The following is a 21,141-nucleotide window of genomic DNA, read 5'->3' as shown; positions in this document are numbered from 1 at the left end:
ATTATCAAAAGTACTGATATAACCCAGGTAAAAATCAAAAGAAACCAATACAGACATTCTCATGCAATCTGGAACTGTGTTGAATTGGGGATGGGAAAACCCATTATTTTGCTACTATTTAGTGCTAAGATTAAAAAGTATAATTTTATAGTCAGAGTCAAATAAATTTCTATAAAAATCTACTTGCCTGGGTGCCTGGGTGGCTCGGTCAGTTGGGTGACCAACTTCGGCTCAGGTCATGATCTCGCAGTTTGTGACTTAGAGCCCCGCGATGGGCTCTGTGCTGACAGTTCAGAGCCTGGAGCCTACTTCGGATTCTGTGTCTCCCCCCTCTCTCTACCCCTCCCCTTCTCACACTCTGTGTCTATCTCTCAATAATAAATAAACATTAAACAGTTTTAAAAAAATCTACTTGCCAGCTAATTATATTTTTTCATTATATATATGGAAAATAAATAATTGTACAGTCCAGAGGAGCCATTCTAAGTAGAAGCTAGTGGAGCTAAAAATTGCCTTAGAGGGGTAGAAGATATGCATCAGAGGGAAGTTTCTCGGTAGAAACACGGTAGTGTCCCATGAATTCCAGATACCAATAGAAATAAATTAAATGTTTAAAATTAGATCCACCATGAGTTCACATAATGTAGAAGAGCAGACATTTCTATGAAGCTTAACTTCTGATACAGTTCTTCAAACCACAAAGACCATCTAGTGGCTTGGAAGTGTTACTGCATTCTAGTTTTTTCTACATTATGAGGGAAACCATTGTCCAGTGGTCTGTTATTTCTCAAAAAGTGTAACCATGGAATAATCTCACTTATTCTTATCTCCTATACTACAAAGATTTAAGCTATATATATACATTAAAAATACAGTATATTTTAAAACACATATTGTCTATTATGTTCCAGATACTATATAAAAGGCTTTAAAATATAATTCACTGTGACTTGAGCAGGAAGTCTCCTAATGTATAATTGACACATTTTCTCAATTATAATCAGTGATTATTCATTCCAGCAACTTTTTCCCTATGTTCCTTTTCCTTAGATCAATCACCATAAAGGTACAAAAAATGTAGCCTTTTAAATACATTTTCTGCCAATAAAAATGATTTCTTATTTTAGTTTTTCAAGCCAATCATCAAAATATAAATAAAATCATAAAATCTCTTTTTTAATCCAGTTTAGTAATGGGTATTGATTAGGAATATTTCATATATGTCTTTATTACATTTATTAATTGTATAATTATGTTTACAGATTGGAATACGTTATAAATAATAGGCATTATATAATTACATATTAAAAATAGTTTCTGAATGAGAGCTTGAAGTTAGAATCCTAGGTACTGAGTTAAAATCATAGAATGTTTAGCATTTTAGAGATCATCTAGTTAAGCTTGAAAAACTACTCTCTTTCAGGCTAAATCTGGCTACAATTGTTTCCTTTGACCTGCACAGTGTTTATTAAAACACATAAATGCCTTTGTGTGATGCATACTCTCTTCAGTCTATGTCAGTTACCACCATTGTTATACTTGTAACTCCACAGGCATGTGAGCTTATTTTTCTTGAGCAATCAAAATCCCTAATTTATAGATGAAGAAACAAACCAGGAAGATTAAATTTTGCTATGAATACAGAGCTAACTGGTAGAAGAGTTAAGATTAGAATTAATGTCTCATGATTCTCATAACAGCATTTTTATAACATTAATAGTAAAGATGATAATTGCTTCCATTTATTTTGTTGTGCCATATGTTGTACTAACTTCTATATATATTATATTTAAGTCTTACAAATACTTTATGGTAAAGATTTTTTAAATCGTCATTTTACCAATGAATAAGCTGAGATGTGAGGGGTGAATTAGCTTGTCTAAATTCACCACTGTGCTGCCATTCCCCTCCCCTGCCCCAGCATAAACTCAGAGCCAACTGCTGAGGGCGGCTTACCCCAACACTGGCTGCCTAGCTTTCCTACTCCAAATCCCACACCCCTGTGCTCTGGCCTGACTATCCTTCTCTATCAAACCTCCCTTAGTCCCAATATAATGAGAAACCTCCTCCAGAAGACCAGCACAGGACCCCCTGAAAAACACATCCCTAAAGTTTGGAGTTCAAAAACTTAGCAGGCTTGGCTGGGATAGAGCATGGAGTACTCTGCACTGCTCTAGGTGAGAAGGCAGGCAAACAATGTAGAGACATCCTAAAATTGGCGATCTGAAAAAATGCTTGCAATGCCCACGGGGAGATTATTCACTCTTCTAGTAGTGCTTCCCTGGGAGCAGCAAGCACAGAGACCCATGTCCAGAGACAAAGGAGCTAGCTGGTATGATTTCCCTCCCCTGGCCCTCAGTATAAACACAGAATCACCTTCAGTAAACAACACAGCATCAACACTGGCTGCCCAACATGCTTACACCAAATCCTGCCCCCCATGCCTTCTGCTAGTACTTCCTTTCTCAGGTCAGTGTGCCTCAATCCTAGCACAATGGGACCCCTACCCAGAAGACCAAACAGAAACCCCCACCCACACTATATCTCCTGACCAGAGAGTTCTACAGGTCTTCAATTATAGTGGAAGTAGCATCAGGTCTCACTTAACAAGTAGACCAGAGCACAGCTAGTTAAAACTCACCAACACTCTGGCCAAGGTCCAAACACTGCCCACTGCTGGCAAGGAGAGCCTCTGCAGACCACTAGGCTGAAGGATAGAGCAGCCAAAACACAGCGGCATAGTACATGCAGCACAACCGGAGACATTCCCTGAAGCAGCAGGCCTTGGACAGTATATGACCTCTTCTTCATAAAGCCATTACTCTCAGGAGTAGGAAACATAACAGGCTTTTCTAACACAAAGAAAAAGACAGAGACTTAGACAAAATGCCCACAGGGAGGAATTCATCCCAAATGAAATAAGATAAAGTCATGTCAGAGATCTAATCAAAATAGATATAAGTGATATGCCTGAAGTGGAGAATTTAAAGCAATAATCGTAAGGATACTTGTTGGGCCTGAGAAAAGAATGGAAGACTTCAGGGAGGCCCTTACTACAGAGATAAAAGAGTCAAAAAACAATCAGAAATTAAAAATGCAATAACTGTGATTCAAAACAGACTGGATGTAATGACCATAAGGATGGAAGAGACAGAGAAATGAGTAAGTGATATACAAGCTAAAAATAATGGAAAATAATGGAGCTGGACAAAAGAGACAAAGTTCCCTAACTTAGGGAACTTAGTGACTCCATCAAACATAATAACATTCACATCATAGGAATCTCAAAAAAAAAAGAGAGAGAGAAGGAGAAGAAAGTTTATTTGAAGAAGTCATAACTGGGGCGCCTGGGTGGCGCAGTCGGTTAAGCGTCCGACTTCAGCCAGGTCACGATCTCGCGGTCCGTGAGTTCGAGCCCCGCGTCGGGCTCTGGGCTGATGGCTCAGAGCCTGGAGCCTGTTTCCGATTCTGTGTCTCCCTCTCTCTCTGCCCCTCCCCCGTTCATGCTCTGTCTCTCTCTGTCCCAAAAATAAATAAACGTTGAAAAAAAAAATTTTTTTGAAGAAGTCATAGCTGAAAATTTCCCTAATCTGGGGACAGAAATAGACACCCAAGTCCAGGAGGCACAGAGAATTCCCATCAAAATCAACAAAAGCAGGCCAACACTAAGACACATTGTAATTAAATTTGCAAAATAGAGAAATGCAGAAAAAAGCTTCAAAGCAGGAAGACAAAAGAAGTTCCTAACTTATAAAGGAAACCTTTACAACTAGCTACAGATCTCTCAACAGAAACTTGGCAGGCCAGAGGGAGTGGCACAATATACCCAACACGCTGAATGGGAAAAATATGCAGCCAAAAATACTCTATCCAGCATGGTGATCATTCAGAATAGAAGGAGAGGTAAAGAGTTTCCCAGACAAAGGAAAACTAAAAAAAGTTTTTAAACCAGCCCTCCAAGAAATATTAAGGGGACTCTTTGAGTATAAAGGAAAGACCAAAAATGACAAGGACTAGAAAGGAACATAGAAAATCTCCAGAAATAATAAGAATACAAGTAGTAATAGGCAATAAATGCATGTATAGCAATAATTACTCTGATTGTAAATAGACTAAATGCTACAATCAAAAGACATAGGATATCAGAATGGATAAAAGAAAAAAGACCCTTCTATATGAGGCCTAGAAGAAACTCACTTTATTACTTTTAAAAATGTTTTAATGTTTACTTATTTTTGAAAGAGAGAGAGAGAGAGAGAGGGAGAGAGAGAGAACAAGTGGGGGATGGGCAGAGAGAGAGGGAGATACAGAACCTGAAGCAGACTCCAGGTCTGAGCTGTCAGTTCAAAGCCCAACATGGGGCTCAAACCCATGAACCATTACCTAAGCCAAAGTTTGATGCTTAACCAACTGAGCCACCCAGGCATCCCTACAAGAGACTCATTTTAGACCTTAAGGCACCTGCAGATTGAAAGGGATGGGATGGGCAAACATTTATCATGCAAATGAGAGTTACAAGAAAACTGGAGTAGTAGTAGTACTTATGTCAGACAAACTGATTTTAACCAAAAACAGCAAGAAGAGATGAAAAAGGGTACTATATCATAATAAAGGAGACCATCCAGCACAAACATCTAACAATTATAAATATTCACACACCCAAAACGGAAGCACCCAAATATATAAAGCAATTAATAACAAGCATAAACGAACTCATTGATAATAATACAATAAGAGTAGGGGACTTTAACACCACACTTGCCTCACTGGATGGATCATCTAAGCAGAAAATCACCAAGGAAACAATGGCTTTGAATGACACACAGGACCAGATGGCCTTAACAGATACATTCAGAATATTCCATTCTAAAAAGGCAGAAAACACATAGTTTTCAAGTGCACATGGGATAGTTTCCAAATAGATCACATGTTAGGTTACAAATCAGGCTTCAACAAGTACAAAAAGAATGCGATCATTCCAGGCATATTTTCTGATCACAACTCTATGAAAAGTGTCCGACTTCAGCTCAGGTCATGATCTTGCAGTTTGTGAGTTTGAGCCCATGTCGGGCTCTGTGCTGCCAGCTCAGAGCCTGGAGCCTACTTCAGATTCTGTGTCTCCCTCTCTCTCTGCCCCTTTCCCACTCATGCTCTGTCTGTCTCTCTCAAAAATAAATAAACATTAAAAATTTTAAAAAAAGAAAAAGAAAAGCAAACACAACCTAAAAACAGCAGGAGGGAAATAATAAAAAGGAGAAGAAATAAATGATATAGAAGCTAAAAAATCAATAAAACGGATTGATGAAACTAGAAGCTGGTTCTTTCAAAAAAAATTATAAAATTGATAAACCCCTAGCCAGGCTTACCAAGAAGAAAAGAGAAAGGATCTAACTGAATAAAATCACAATAGAGAAAAGAGAAATAACAAGCAACACCACAGAAATACAATTATGACAATATTATGAAAAACTATATGTCAAAAAATGAGACTAACTGGAAGAAATGGATAAATTCCTAGAAAGATATAAACTGCCAAAACTGAAACAGGAAGAAATAGAAAATTTGAACAGATTGATAAACAGCAGAGAAATAGAAAAATATCCTAACAAGCAAAAATCCAGGGCCAGATGGGCTCACAGGGGAATTCTACCAAATATTTAAAGAAGAGTTAATACCTATTCTCAAACTATTCCAATAAATTGAAATGGAAAAAAAAATCCAAATTAATTGGGCCAGCATTACCATTATACCAAAACCAGACAAAGACTCCACCGGAAAATAGAACTACAGGCCGATATCCCTGATGAACATGGATGCATAAGTTCTCAATAAAATATTTGCGAATCAAACCCTACAGTACATTAAAAGAATCATCCACCACGATCAAGTGGGATTTATTCCTGGGCTGCAAGGCAGTTAAATATTTACAAATCAATCAATGTAATACACTATATTAATAAAAGAAAGGGTAAAAACCATACGATCCTTTCAATACATGCAGAAAAAGCATTTGACAAAGTACAACATCCATTCATGATAAAACCCCTCAACCAAGTAGGGTTAGAGGGATTGTACCTCAACAGAATAAAGGCCACAGGTGAAAATCCCACAGATAATATCATCCTCAATGGGGAAAAACAGAGCTTTTCCTCTACCGTCAGGAAAAATATAGAGATGTCCACTCTCTCCACTGTTATTTAACATAGTATTCGAACTTCTAGCCTCAGCAATCAGAAAACAAAAAGAAATAAAAGGCATTCACATTGGCAAGGAAAAAGTCAACCTTTCACTATTTACAGATGACATGATATTCTATATCAAAAACTCAAAAGACTCCACCAAAAAATCGCTAGAACTGATACACGAATTCAGTAAAGTCACAGGATACAAAATCTGTTGCATTTCTATATGCCAATAATGAAGCACCAGAAAGAGAAATCAAGGAATTGATCACACTCACAATTGCACCAAAAAACATAAGATACCTAGGAATAAACCTAATCAAAGAGGTAAAAAATCTGTAGTCTGATAACTGATGAAAGAAATTGAAGATGACATAGAGAAATAGAAAGACATTTCATGCTTATGGATTGATAGAAAAGTATTGCTAAAATGTCCATACTATCCAAACCAATCTACACATTAAATGTAATCCCTATCAAAATACCAACAACATTTTTTACAGAGCTAGAACAAACAATCCTATAATTTGTGTGGAATCACAAAAGATGCCAAATAGCCAAAGCAATCTTGAAAAAGAACAGCAAAACTGGAAACATCATAATTCTGGACTACAAGTTATATTACAAAGCTAGAGTGATCAAGACAGTATAGTACTGGCACAAAAGCAGGCATAGATCAACAGAACAGAATAGAAACCCCAGAAATAAACCCACAACTCTATGGCCAATTAATCTTCGACAAAGAAGGAAAGAATATTCAATGGAAAAAAAGACAGTGTCTTCAACAAATTGTGTTGGGAAGACTGGAGGGCAACATGTAAAAAAATGAAATTGGACCACTTTTTTACATCATACACAAAAAATAAATTCAAAATGGATTGAAGACACAGGCAATAACCTCTTTGACATCAGTCATAGCAACTTCTTACTAGATGTGTCTCCTGAGGCGAGGGAAACAAAAGCAGAAATAAACTACAGGGACTTCATCAAAATAAAAAGCTTCTACACAGCAAAGGAAACAATCAACAAATCTAAAAGCAACCTTCAGTATTGGAGAAGATTTTTACAAATGGCATGTATGATAAAGGGTTAGTATCCAAAATATATAAAGCACTTATCAAATTCAACGACCCAAAACTCAAATAATCCAGTTTGCAAATAGAGAGAAGACATGAATAGATATGTTTCCAAAGAAGACATACAGAAGATTAACAAACACATGAAAAGATGCTCAACATTACTCATCATCAGGGAAATACAAATCAAAACCATGAGATACCACCTCACAACTTTTGGAATGGCTAAAACTAACAATACAGGAGAGAACAGGTGTTGACATGGGTGTGGAGAAAGAACCCTCTTACACTGTTGGTGAGAATACAAACTGGTGCAGTCACTGTGGAAAACGGAATGCAGGTTCCCGAAAAAGTTAAAAAAAACTACCCTATATTCTAGCAATTACACTATGAGGTATTTGCCCAATGATACAAAAATACTAATTCACAAGGATATATTTACCCTGATGAGTATGGAAGTTTTATCAACAATAGATAAATTATGAAAAGAGCCCAAATGTCCATCAACTGACGAATGGATAAAGATGTGAGATACACACACACACACACACACAATGGAATATTAGCCATACAAAAAACAAAGTCTTGCTGTTTGCAATGACACGAATGAAGCTAAAGAGTATTGTGCTATTGAACTCTCTTTTTCCCTCACTCTCTGCCCCTCCACCCTCTCATGTACACACTCTCCCTCTCTCTCTCAAAATAAGTAAACTTCACAAAAGGGGGGAGCCTGGGTGGTTCAGTCAGATAAGGCTCTTACTCTTAATTTTATCTCATGTCATGATTTCATGGTCTGTGCAATCGAGTGCTGTATCAGGCTCTTGCTTGAGATTCTCTCTCTCGTGTTCTCTCTGCCTCTCCCCCACTCATGCTCTTCAAAATAAGTAAATAAACTTCAAAAAAAAGTATTATGCTAAATGAAATAATAAGTCAGAGAAAGACAAATATTTATGATTTCACTTGTATGTGGAATTTAAGAAACAAAACAAACTAGGAGGAAAACCAAGAAACAGACTCTTAACTATAGAGACCAAATGGGTGGTTACCAGAGGGGAAGTAGGTGGGGGGATGGGTTAAATAGGTGGTGGGAATTAAGGAAGGCACTTGTGATGAGCACCAGGTGTTGTATGTAACCGATGAATCACTAAATTTCACACCGGAAACTAGTATGTTAACTAACTGGAATTAAATAAAAATTGGAGGGGGAAAGAGAAGAATAAATTTGGAAGGGCAATGTAGTCACGGATTCTATGTGTTACTACATTTTTAAAAGGTTAAACCATAAATAGGTTAAAAATTATCTTATATTTAATGCAAAAAGTGATAAGTTCACCACTGTGCTTGTGATGATTCTAGTGAACTGCCTCTTTACTTTATAAGTGTTATATCTCCTGTTAATTTGAATAACTCTGTAGAAATTCCCCAAATATTATAAGTTGAGGACACATAAATCTATAAGCTCAAAGTATTTGGAAAAAAAATAAAAATTATTTATATTTATAATTAGAAGTTGATAAGATACATCTTTCTGAAATTTTAGAGGGAAATGATATTTATCAAGTACTTACTGTTGGCCAGTTGTGTGGGTAAGATATTTTCATTTGTTAGGAAATTTTTTGCAGTAGTCCTCTAAGACATGTGTAATAATTACTTCATTTTGAGTAGAAAGCATATGGAAATAAAATAATTTTCCTAAGGTTACCATTAATAAATAGTGATGCTAGAATTTGAACATAGGTCTTTTGCCATCAAAGCCTTTATTTTTAATAGCAATATTTTTAAATATAATTTTAAGTTTCTCTAGTTATAGCAATATTTTTAAATATAGTTTTAAGGCCCCCTGGTAAGTTATTAACTTAAATAGTTTATATTAAAAAAAAGCCTTGGAGGGGCACCTGGGTGGCTCAGTTAGTTAAGTGTCTGGCTCTTTTTTTTTTTTTTTTTTTTTTTTTTTTAATTTTTTTTTCAACGTTTTTATTTATTTTTGGGACAGAGAGAGACAGAGCATGAACGGGGGAGGGGCAGAGAGAGAGGGAGACACAGAATCGGAAACAGGCTCCAGGCTCCGAGCCATCAGCCCAGAGCCTGACGCGGGGCTCGAACTCACGGACCGCGAGATCGTGACCTGGCTGAAGTCGGACGCTTAACCGACTGCGCCACCCAGGCGCCCCCTCTTTTTTTTTTTTAAACGTTTATTTATTTTTGAGACAGAGAGAGACAGAGCATGAACGGGGGAGGGTCAGAGAGAGAGGGAGACACAGAATCTGAAACAGGCTCCAGGCTCTGAGCAGTCAGCACAGAGCCTGACACGGGGCTCGAACTCACGGACTGTGAGATCATGACCTGAGCCGAAGTCGGACGCTTAACCGACTGAGCTACCCAGGTGCCCCAAGTGTCTGGCTCTTGATTTCAGCTCAGGTCATGATGTCATGGTTCATGGGATCGAGCCTTACATGGGGTTTGCATTGACAGCATGGAGCCTCCTTGGTACTCTCTCCACCCCTCTGTCTGCCCCTCCCCTCTCGCAGTCTCTCTCTTTTTCTCAAAATAAATAAATAAACATTAAAATTTTTCTTTATAAAATAAAGCCATGGATGTATAATATTTCTCTTAAAATATTTGCAGACAAATTAATCAAATATTTACTCTTGAGAACATTTTTTTAAGCGTAATCTTTATTTAGTAGGAATAGTTTTCAGTGTGGTTGTGTAGACTGCTGTGCATAAGAGGTTTGGCTGGGAATATCTTCAGATGCCATAAAAAAGACTATGATTACTTGCATCTAGAAAATTTAATATTTTTGGAATTATTACATGACCAAAAAAAAAGAAATTCTTTTTAAAAAATAATTTCTATCATTCACCTTCCATCTCAGTTAAAGATTGAAATGGTATACATAGGACCTTTTTAGTAGTAAAATAATTAATCTTGAGTGAACATTCTGCTATAGAAATAGCATTATAATGCATACATGTTTTGGTGTTATCTGTCAGGCTCAATATTTAATGGGAATTTTGGATCTCATAGGATTATAGTTTTGAAAAGATATAATAACATAATATTTGGAAAATATCTCAACATTTGGATATTTTAAAACTAAAATTCATCAAATATAACTGTATGCTAAAGATACATATGCAATTGTTTTACTGACTAAGTACTCAACAAGAATAATGCATTAGGCATTATTTTAAGCAGTGATAAAACAAAGTGTTTATTTAAAGATTATATTCTAATGGATTGGGGAAGACAGTACTTTTTAAATTCCATTATATAATGTGTCTGCTGATCATAAGTGTTACGATAGAAAAGGAATCAGAATAAAAAGAACAGAATTTGGGAAAATGGGAAGAAAGAATCTATTGCTCAAGGGGGTCCTCTCTGCAAAGGTGACATTCCAGCAGAGACCTGCACAAAGTTGGGGAGACTTGTGCAAATACCCAGGAGGGAGAGTATCCTAGACAGAGAGAACAGCTAGGGAAAGGGTCTGGGAATATTACAATGAACATTGCAAACAAAATCCCTGTGTCATAGACTTTAAGTTCTACGTGTGAAGGCACAACAGACAAGAGAAATAAATAATAGTTTGTAGGAGAGTAAATACCAAAGAGACAAATTAATTAGGGAAGGGAGATAAGGAATATATATGGGATAATGAGGTTGCACTTTTTGGTAAGATGCCCAGGGAGGATCTCTCCATGAAGGTGACACTGAAATAAAGACCTAAAGGAAGTTTAGGTGACAGCCAAAATTATATCTGAGGAATGGAGGTAGGAGATATTCTAGTTGGAGGAAGCAGCAAATACAAAGGCTCTGAGGCAGGAAAACACTTGACATATTTTGTTTGATTAAAAGTAAGAAAGCCAGTGTGCTAGTATGGAAGGAAGGAAGATGAATATAGTAGGAGATGGCATCAAGGAAGCAACAAAATCAAGATGGTCTAAGCCTGCAGGCCTTCATAAGTGGTTTGACTTTTCCTCTGAGTAACATGGAAAGCCATTTAGGTCAGGTGGCCTACCTTCATTTTAAAATAAGGGGGTACCTGGGTGGCTCAGTAGGTTAAGCATCCAACTCGTTTCAGCTCAAGTCATGAACTGAGTACAAGCCCTGCCTCAGGCTCCATGCTGAAAGTGCAGAGCCTGCTTGGGATTCTCTCTCTCCCTCTCTGCCCCTTCCTCACTCTCGCTCTCTCTCTCTTTTTCTCAAAATAAAAAAATAGGGGCACCTGGGTGGCGCAGTCGGTTAAGCATCCGACTTCAGCCAGGTCACGATCTCACGGTCCCGGAGTTCGAGCCCCGCGTCAGGCTCTGGGCTGATGGCTCAGAGCCTGGAGCCTGTTTCCGATTCTGTGTCTCCCTCTCTCTCTCTGCCCCTCCCCCGTTCATGCTCTGTCTCTCTCTGTCCCAAAAATAAATAAACGTTGAAAATAAAATAAAATAAAATAAAATAAAAAAATAAACTTAAATTAAAAAAAATAACCAATTTTTGCTGCTGTGCTAAAAATGGACAAAGAGAGTAAAGGAACTGCAGGGAAAACAGTTGGGTGATATCACATCAATCAAGGTGAGAGATGCCTATGAAAGCTATAAAGAAGGTTAGATGTTGTTGGATTCTGTATATATTATGAAATAGTATCAATAGGATTTGCTCATGAATTGTATGTGGGAAGTGAGAGACATTGGAAATACAGACGATTTTTGCATTTTATCTTATCTGGAAAAATGGAATAAAAATTTACTCGTATGGGAAATATTATGGCAGTGGTAGGTTAGCAGGTGGGAATGGGAGTTCCATTGGGATATGTTCTGTTTCAATGGCTGTTAGATATCTGAATAGAAATGTCAAGCAAACTGTGTGTGTGTGTGTGTGTGTGTGTGTGTGTGTGTGTGTATTAGTATTCAAGGGAGGTACCCAAGAAGGAATACATTTTCTAATTCTTTGGTGTATACATGTTTATTTATTTATTTATTTTTTTTTTGCTATAAGAGGTTAAATATAAGATAAACATAGGAAAGGTGTGGATTGATAAATGAAAGGGTCCAAGGACTAAATTGAGGCCCTGGAATATTTAGACATTGGAAATATGAGGAAGAATAAGAAAATGAAAGCAGCCTTCATTAGGGCACAGTAATAGTGGCTAATGAAAGTGGCATTCACACAGAGGAGGGCACAGTGAAGGAGCAGAAATTCAAGCAAAAAAATTTGTTTCAGAAGAAAAGTGTAAACAACTCCATTAAATGCTTATTGTAGGTCAAGTAGATGAGGAATTGGTCAATAAATTTAACAACATGAAGATCATTGGTTTCCTTCATGGTAGCATTTGGTCAGTGTTAGGAAGACAGCCAGATTTGAAAAGTTTTTGAGAGAATTGGAGTTGTCTGCAGTGGTTGTTGATTTATTTGTTTGTTTTATGGGTGGAGAGAAATGGGTTGGTACTTGGAATGAAATCAGGTCAAAGAGATATTTTTTCCCTCCTATTTTCTTTTAAACTTTGGGGAAATACCAATATTTTGAACATTATTGATGATGCAGAAGGGAGAGGTTGGCCTCTGATTAGATCAAAGACAGTTCATTTATGATAAGATAATCAGAAACAGTGTAGATATAGACAAGTTGACAACTATTGTGGTGATGTTACAGGTTGACTTCCCTGGGAAACAGCCTCCATGAGTGGAGTTTAGTGTGGATGATGGTTATTAAGAAGTCACCTTTTAATTCACCCACTGGAAGGGAGGAGGAAGGAGCAGGTGTGAGAAGGAGAATAACTGGCACTGTGATGTAGGTTTACCAGTAATCCCAGCTGATGCCAAGGAGGATATTTAAAGTTAGAATGACTTTTCAGGATTGTCTGGAGTTGTGCTAAGGTAGTCAGGTCATTATATTTACTCACTGAGCAGTTGCTGTCTGTTTGCTACCCAAGGAACGTGTATAATAAACTTGGTTGAGTGGATTCTCTGTAGCAAAAGCAGTCCATAATGGTGCTAAGAGCTAAAGGCTGTCAGTAGGACCCCCAACAGTTGGGACAAGTCCTTCACTGAAGGGGATCCTGGACACACATTGCAGTGACCACCATAGGAGGAATGTATATCAGTGATTTAAAAAAAAATTTGTTTAATGTTTATTTATTTTTGAGAGTGAGAGAGACAGAGCAGGGAGGGGAAGAGAGAGAGGAAGACACAGAATCTGAAGCAGTCTCCAGGCTCTGAGCTGTCAGCACAGAGCCTGATGTGGGGCTCGAACCCATGAACTGTGAAATGATGACCTGAACTGAAGTCAGATGCTTAACTGACTGAGCCACCCAGACACCCCTATAAAAAATTTTTTTATTACTTCTGTTTTTTCCAGGAAGTAGGAGGAAGAAGTGGGGGAAAGGGCAGGAGGTTGTTTTAAAAGAGAGATGTGAAAGTATTGTCTAGAGGATGGAGAGAATGGACTCCATAAATGTACTGGGTTTAGGTAGCACAATGGTCCTACTTTGGGTAGGATGGATGAATCTAGAGCAAAACTAGTCATGATCATTGATGCTCTTCTCCATTCACATTCCCTTGCCAAGAGCACAATAGGTAAAGAGTTTAATTTAACTCAGGTTGAAGTTGTGCTAGAGTAATAAATAAGAGGGAGAGAGGAGTAAGGAGTCATGGTTGTAGGCAAGGAAGTATTAACCTTATATAATGTAAAATAGCTGAAGAGAATAGTTAGGCCCAAATCTTGAGAGACAATCAAAAGATATATGAATTTTAGGAATACTAAATGACTTGCTGGTTTTACTAAATGACACCTTTCCCCTATCTCTATGGGTCTATAATACTCAAAATCTATGTACATTTTCTATTTACTAATATTTTGATGATGATCATGATGATGATGATTTATGTTTCGATGCTCAGTTTTATAATTTCCTGAGACCTTTAATGAATTAAGACTGATCTGAGATTGAAAAACCAAATTTGAACTTAGAAGTAAGAAAATAATAGTTTTTTATATTTTAACGATAGAGAACAAACTGATGGCTACCAGAGGGGAAAAGGGGAGTTGAGTGAAATAAGTGAAAGAGATTAAGAGCACACTTACCATGATGAGCCCTGAGTAATGTGTAGAATTGCTGAATCACTATATTGTACACCTAAAACTAACATAACAAAATATGTTAATTATACTGGAATTAACTTTTTAAGTAAAAAAAAGAAAGAAGCATTATTTAAGTGGAATAAAAGAATTATTTATATAATTGCTCACCCAGAGTGTAGAAAGTTATGTCACATGTATAGAACCTGTGCCAGGATTATAGACTATCATCACATTAGTCTTTTGATTATTTCACTGTATGTATTATTCACCATCAAAGTAACTTTTTGTAACATACATCAAGATATCAAAGGAAAGACCTTAAGATCAAAAACATTTTTATCACACTCTGGATAATTGATGTTTTTATAAAAGCAAATACAATTTACTGTTTTACTTGTAATGTAGTTAAAATTGTCTCTTTCAAGGCAAACATACTCTGGTGTACTTTGGTTTCCTCTTAATTAGTGAAACCTTTGGCTGGATGATTAATATCTGATAATATGCCAAGTGAAAATGGCAAGCCACAGCAAGAGATTATTCATCGGACCTGTTATATATAAGAAGGAAAAATGAGAATGAAGAAAGTTTCATTGTAGCTGTCATGATCTCTTGTAGATTTGCCTCACCATACCTCTAGCTGCATCTCAATTCTTATCTTCATGTAATAAATAGAAGTATATTTTTTGAGATACCTCTAATTAACCCAACTGATATTTTCAAAAGCATTATTAAATAATTAACACTTTTAAAGGTGATATGATGTTACATTCATGGACTTATAACAATTATTTTAAAGAATTGTAGATTACTTCAGGTGGTGTAATAAGTAAGTATTTAAAGAAATAACCACATCTATTAAAACATTTTAAATTAAGAGTATTGTAATAACTCCTATTAACATGGAAACATGCTAATTCCAGAAATGAATTTGTCATCTTAATGGTTCAAATACTGGCTATGAGTTTTATTTCTGTTATTTAACCTTAGTGAATGCCAATGTCCCCTCATCAATCAGTGGGGATAATAAGCCTTTGCCCTCTGTGCTTACAAATTGATCATAGGTTTATGAGCTCACATTTTCCAATAAGAACACCACAAAGCTTCAAGTTCCTATGGCTTTCAGTCAAGGTACCAGTCAAAAATCAATTTTTTATTTTAGAAACTATTATTAATAATCATATTTTTTGTAGAGTGTCTTAGGAAATATTTTACCTGCAGACAAATGACTATGTACAAGAAATGCTAACTCAATTCTTGCTCAAAATAAATGTAAGAATTATTTTTCCATTCTTCACCAATATTTTCATCTATAGGTCTATCATTTGTCAGAAAATGATTTTTCATAAGAGACCCTTATGAAGATTATTTTTAAAGTCCTGAAATCAACTTAGTCTAACTTCTAAATATTGAATTGGTTTTGTGCTAATACATTATTTTAAACAACCACGTTGATTTTGATTTGCCAACTCACTACTTATTAACCGTGCAATCATTGTCAAGTTGCTATTTGCTCTTCACATATGTTTAGTAATCTTTAAAATGGAGAAATTAATATTTAATCTCCAAAATGCCTATCATAGAGTGTGTATGCTAGTAGCTAGTGTGATTATTATTCATCTATCTTCATTTCCTCTTTTTTATTGTTTTAGAATGTTAAAGGTAGTTTCTGAATGAGCTACAACCAATTTATATTACAGGATATTTATATGAGACACAGAAATTTGACAGTGATCTGAGTAATCCTAATGATAACAGAAACAACAGTAACAACAAAAAATAAAAGTGATAAAAGAAGACTTCAATATGCAACAATTTTGCAGGTGATGCAACAAGTATTAGAAAATCTGTAAGTCATTTCTATAGAAATCACAGAAGTTAAAGCTGTGATACCCCTCAGAAAGAACACCTATCTTAGTTCTTCAATCTTACATAAGAATCTAATACCCAAATGTTAGTGATTAATAAAACTCAAGTGTCTCACATCTAAAGTGTTTTACTTGTTTTAATAGTTAAGTTTTTGTAAAATTTAAACTTAATTTTATGAAGTTTATAACTCATAATAAATTAACTGGTTTCACCACACCTTTAAGGTTAGAGAATTAATTGAGAATGCCTGGAACATTGACAGTCTAAAACTTACTAGCACCACCTACAGGACCAACTGCAATTTAAATAAACACTGGATTCCCATTCCTTCTTCCAAACACACAACTCCCATACACCAAACATTGTCACTTAGTCAGAACAGATTTAAGACTAGGAAATTAAAGCCCAAGAGACAGATAAACCTCAACACTTTATTCCTAACTGTATAAGATTTATCCTGGTGCCTTGACCCTTTTTCCTCATTTCTCCCTAATAACTAACCAATCTACTGTATTTAACATATGATCATAAGATCAGTGTCCAGAACCCATTATGCACTTTCCTTCTTGCCAATTTCTTGCAACTTTCTCTCTCCAACTCTTTAAACTAATTCACTTTTCTAGGCACTGGTTTTTGAAATGTGTGTGTGTGTGTTTGCGTGTGTGTGTGTGTGTGTGTGTGTGTGTGTGTGTGTTTATTTCCGGGAGTGAAAAACCTTCCTGTTTCCAAATTTACTCAACCCACTATACCAACCAGTGTTATCTTTATGAAGTATTTCAGGAGAGATCCCTCTTAGACCTTTCTATCTGCTAACATTATATACTTATGATTGTTTTCTATTAAAATATTCTTTTAACTATAATAGGTTAATTTGAAATGTCATAATAAACATAACAAAACATGTAGTAAATGTATTGGAAGTTACATATATGTTTCAGAAATCAATTCAGAAATTCAATTTTAATATATTAATATCCAAATAGCCTTTTAGAGTTTATAAATTCAGTGAGGATGAAAAAAGGAAAGTAAAGCCATATAATCCCTAAAGAGATATCACAGCCTTAATGCAACCACTGCCTCACAGTATGGTTCCTGTGCTGTGTCCAGTAGTAGAGTCAAAGGGAGTCAAATTAGAAACCTTGACATGCTTGTTTTCATATTAAGATTATTTATTGGGAAAAAGACAGCTTCTATCCCTAAGAATCAATACATATGAATTTAAAGCCCTGAGTCACACATATTTGAAAATGAGTAAACTTATCTTTACCAGAAGTTATTGTGTATGTTCTTAAACCACCACCAAAAAAAGTAGAATTAGAAACTCTTTCTTTTTTATCTATACAGTTTGTGAAATGCTTAACTATTTATAATGAAACATAGATAACACTTTCATCAATAACGAATACTTCTGTATTTATTTGCCGTTAGGCCTTCACTGTTTGTTAGTTCTTTGTAATTTGGAATGTATTTAAGAAGATTTGAGGGGCACCTGGGTGGCTCAGTCGGTTAAGCGTCCGACTTCAGCTCAGGTCACGATCTCGCTGTCAGTGAGTTCGAGCCCCGCGTCTGGCTCTGAGCTGATGGCTCAGAGCCTGGAGCCTGCTTCAGATTCTGTGTATCCCTCTCTCTCTGCCCCTCCCCTGTTCACGCTCTGTCTCTCTCTGTCTCAAAAATAAATAAACGTTAAAAAAATTTAAAAAATATTTGATTGTACATTCACTAAATCAGTAAATTATTGTACATATCTAAAAAAAGTAAGGTATAGAATCCCTCTTAGGATATTAAAGTTAGTGATTTATCTCCTTCATATAATTTCAGTATATTTTGTTTACTGCTTACTCTCATCTTTTGTCAGATTAACAAACATTAAATTTGAGAGTCTACATTGGATTACTATGTAACATACTATTTTAATATGAAGTAATGGGAAGTTTCAAAAAAAAATCTCTCTTACAATTGGTGAATAAAGGAAAGAAAAGGAGAACATTTTCAAGAAGCATTCTTCACCATGGGAATATATTTCATAGACTGATAATTCTGGAGCAATGTTTATTTATTAAAATATTTAACTCCTACTGTTTCTAGGAAACTATTCTAAAAATCACATCATTGATCAACCTAGCCCAAGAAGAGGAAAGGGCCATATATACTGAGCTATGAATAGATTAATAAACAATAATAGAAATACAAATAATATATATCATTCTTTTTTAGGTCACTTTGTTTTTAAGAAAGTATTTTCAATTTGTGCAAGTGCAATATAATTTAAGGAAAGACAGTTGAACCCCAATCAATGCTGTACTCTTTCATACTTACAGTGGAGTATTTTGATAACTACAATATTTGCAGAGTAACCAAAATGGATGAGTATAATTAATTTGCACAAGCCATTCCAGGCTTCTATAAAATGAAAATAGCATGGCTTTTTCCCTCATACTTATAGATAAAGAATACTTTATATCTTCGTTATATTCTGCTAGAGCACACAAGTCTCTCTACTTTGGAAAATTCATGCTTGGTTTTACATGCCATTCCTAGCATTACATAATGAGGCAGCAGGTTGGACACCAGGTACCCCTAACCACTTCTATTTCTCTTCTCACTATGCATGAATGGGTTCTATTAACAGTAGAAAAATTAATATGTAGGAAATATTATAAAGAAATAAAAGGACTATTTAATGGGTTATAAATGTATTGTCTATTTTCTTCCTACACTGGCACCTTGTATGCACCCTCAATAGAAATAAAGAGTGTACAGTTGCATATAATCTGAAAATTGTGGTATTTAAATTGGATGGTATGTATTTATTTTTAAGGCCTTCCTATCACAGCTTAACAAATAAAAATAAACCTTGTCTGGATAATGAAAGAAAAGCAGGCACAAGTTATAAAAGTAGTAATTCTTTAAGTTTTCCCCCCACTTTTTTAGCCTTGCATCTAAATCCTGTGTTATGTTGACAGATCTGGGAAATTTTAGTGGCCGGACAAGAAGTGCAGTCTCTGTGAGGGAAGGCCAGGGGGTTGTTCTGATGTGCTCTCCTCCGCCTCATTCACCAGGTACAGTAGGATCCCATTCTGTATTGCTGCTGCTCTTTTTTACTATATGCTCATTCTTTTAGATAGTGTATTGACTAGGAAACATTCCAGGTGAAATATGCATGACTTTTTTGAAATGTATCAGAGTATCAGCTGAGTAATTAAAAATCATATACTCTAAATACCACCAGACAGAAGACTGCTCTCCTATGACAAGATTATTTTATTGCCATTCTAACTGTTGATTGTTGTGGCTATGTCTCTGCCTACACTGGGGTTGTGAGGAGTGACTGAGTATATTCTCTCAAGTTTGTGGAGGGAGTGGAGATATAGATAACTTAAGTCTCCAAGGAATTTCTGGATGCTGAAAGCAGGGTCTCACAGGACCCTGAAGATTTAGCTATTGTCAAGATAAGCTTGTTTTTAGTTTTTAAGGAAGTGTAAACTTTAAGTCATTAAGGCAGCCATAAACTTTTTGGCAAGTGTTACATGCTGCAGGTCTCTGACATCTATCAATGGGCCGCAGGCTGAATGGGAATTCAATTTAAACCGCATTTTTCTTGCCTTTGTTTCCTTCATCATTAATAATTGAGTAAATAAATAAAAATGTGATATCTGATTGAGATCAGTAAGAGTAACACCAGATGGTTGCTATTGTATATATGTCATAAGAAATATTAGAATGGGGGTACATGGCTGGCTCAGTTTGAAGAGCCTCCATACTGTTTACCATAGTGGCTGCCTCAGTTTTCATTCCCACCAACAGTGTAAGAGGTGTTCCCCTTTCTCTACATCCTTGCCAACACCTGTTATTTTCTATGTCGGTAATTTTAGCCATTCTGACAGGTGTGAGGTGAGATCTCATTGTAGTTTTGATTTGTATTTCTCTGATGGTGACGAGTGATGTTGAACATCTCTCCATGTGTCTTTTAGCCTTCTGAATGTCTTCTTTGGAAAAAGGTCTGTTCCAGTCTTCTCTCCATTTTTTAACTGGATTATTTGTTTTCTGGGTGTTGAGGTTGATAAGTTCTTTATAGATTTTGGATAATAACACTTTATCATTTTTGTCATTTGCAAATATTTTTCCCATTCTGAAGGTTGTCTTTTAGCTTTGTTGATTGTTTCCTTCACTGTGAAGAAGATTTTTATCTTGATAAGTCCCAATAGTTCATTTTTGCTTTTGTTTCTTTTGCCTCAGGAGATGTATGTAGTAAGAAGTTGCTACATCCCATGTCAAAGAGGTTACTGCCTGTGTTCTCTAGAATTTTGATGGTTTCCTGTCTCACTTTTAGGTCTTTCATTCTAAATGTGTATGTGTAGGAATTTTATTTTGAATTTATTTTTGTGTATGATGTAGAAAAGTGGTCTACTTTCATTATTTTGCATGTTGCTCTTCAGTTTTCCCAACATCATTTGTTGAAGAGACTGTATTTTTCCTGGATATTCTTTCTTGCTTTGTCAAAGATTAGTTGACCATATAGTTGCGGGTCCATTTCTGGGTTTTCTTTTCTATCCTATTGATCTCTGTGTTTATTTTTGTACCAATATCATACCATCTTGACCATACCACTGCAGCTTTCGAATATACCTTGAAGTCAGGAATTATGATGCATCCAGATTTACTTTTCTTTTTCAAGATTGCTTTGTCAATTCTGGGTCTTTTGTGGTCCCATACAAATTATAGGATTGTTTGTTCTAGGTCTGTGAAAAATGCTGATGGTATTTTGACAGGGATTGCATAAATGTATAGATTGCTTTGGATAGTTTAAACATTTTAACAATATTAATTCTTCCAGTTCATGACCATTGGATGTTTTTCCATTTCTTTGCGTCCTCTTCAGTTTCTTTCATCAGTGTTCTAGAGTTCAGAGTGCAGATATTTTACTGCTTTGCTTAAGTTTATTCCTAGGT

The 21,141-nt window shown here is 35.9% G+C and overlaps 1 protein-coding gene across 1 annotated transcript in view; it reads left to right on the top strand.

The window, feature by feature from the left end:
- CNTN5 (contactin 5) overlaps positions 1 to 21,141 on the top strand; it is a 535,125-nt gene that overhangs the window by 76,643 nt on the left and 437,341 nt on the right. Inside the window, exon 5 of the mRNA XM_047071958.1 lies at positions 19,156 to 19,251. Within this exon, the coding sequence (XP_046927914.1) occupies positions 19,156 to 19,251 (96 nt within the window). The remainder of the gene's footprint in view (positions 1 to 19,155; positions 19,252 to 21,141) is intronic.

Source organism: Lynx rufus, unplaced genomic scaffold, assembly GCF_022079265.1.
Source record: "Lynx rufus isolate CCGP_SWC_20201006 ecotype Redwood Valley unplaced genomic scaffold, mLynRuf1.p SCAF_9, whole genome shotgun sequence".
In the NCBI taxonomy this organism is placed as follows: domain Eukaryota; kingdom Metazoa; phylum Chordata; class Mammalia; order Carnivora; family Felidae; genus Lynx; species Lynx rufus.
This window is presented reverse-complemented; position numbering and strand designations above follow the sequence as displayed.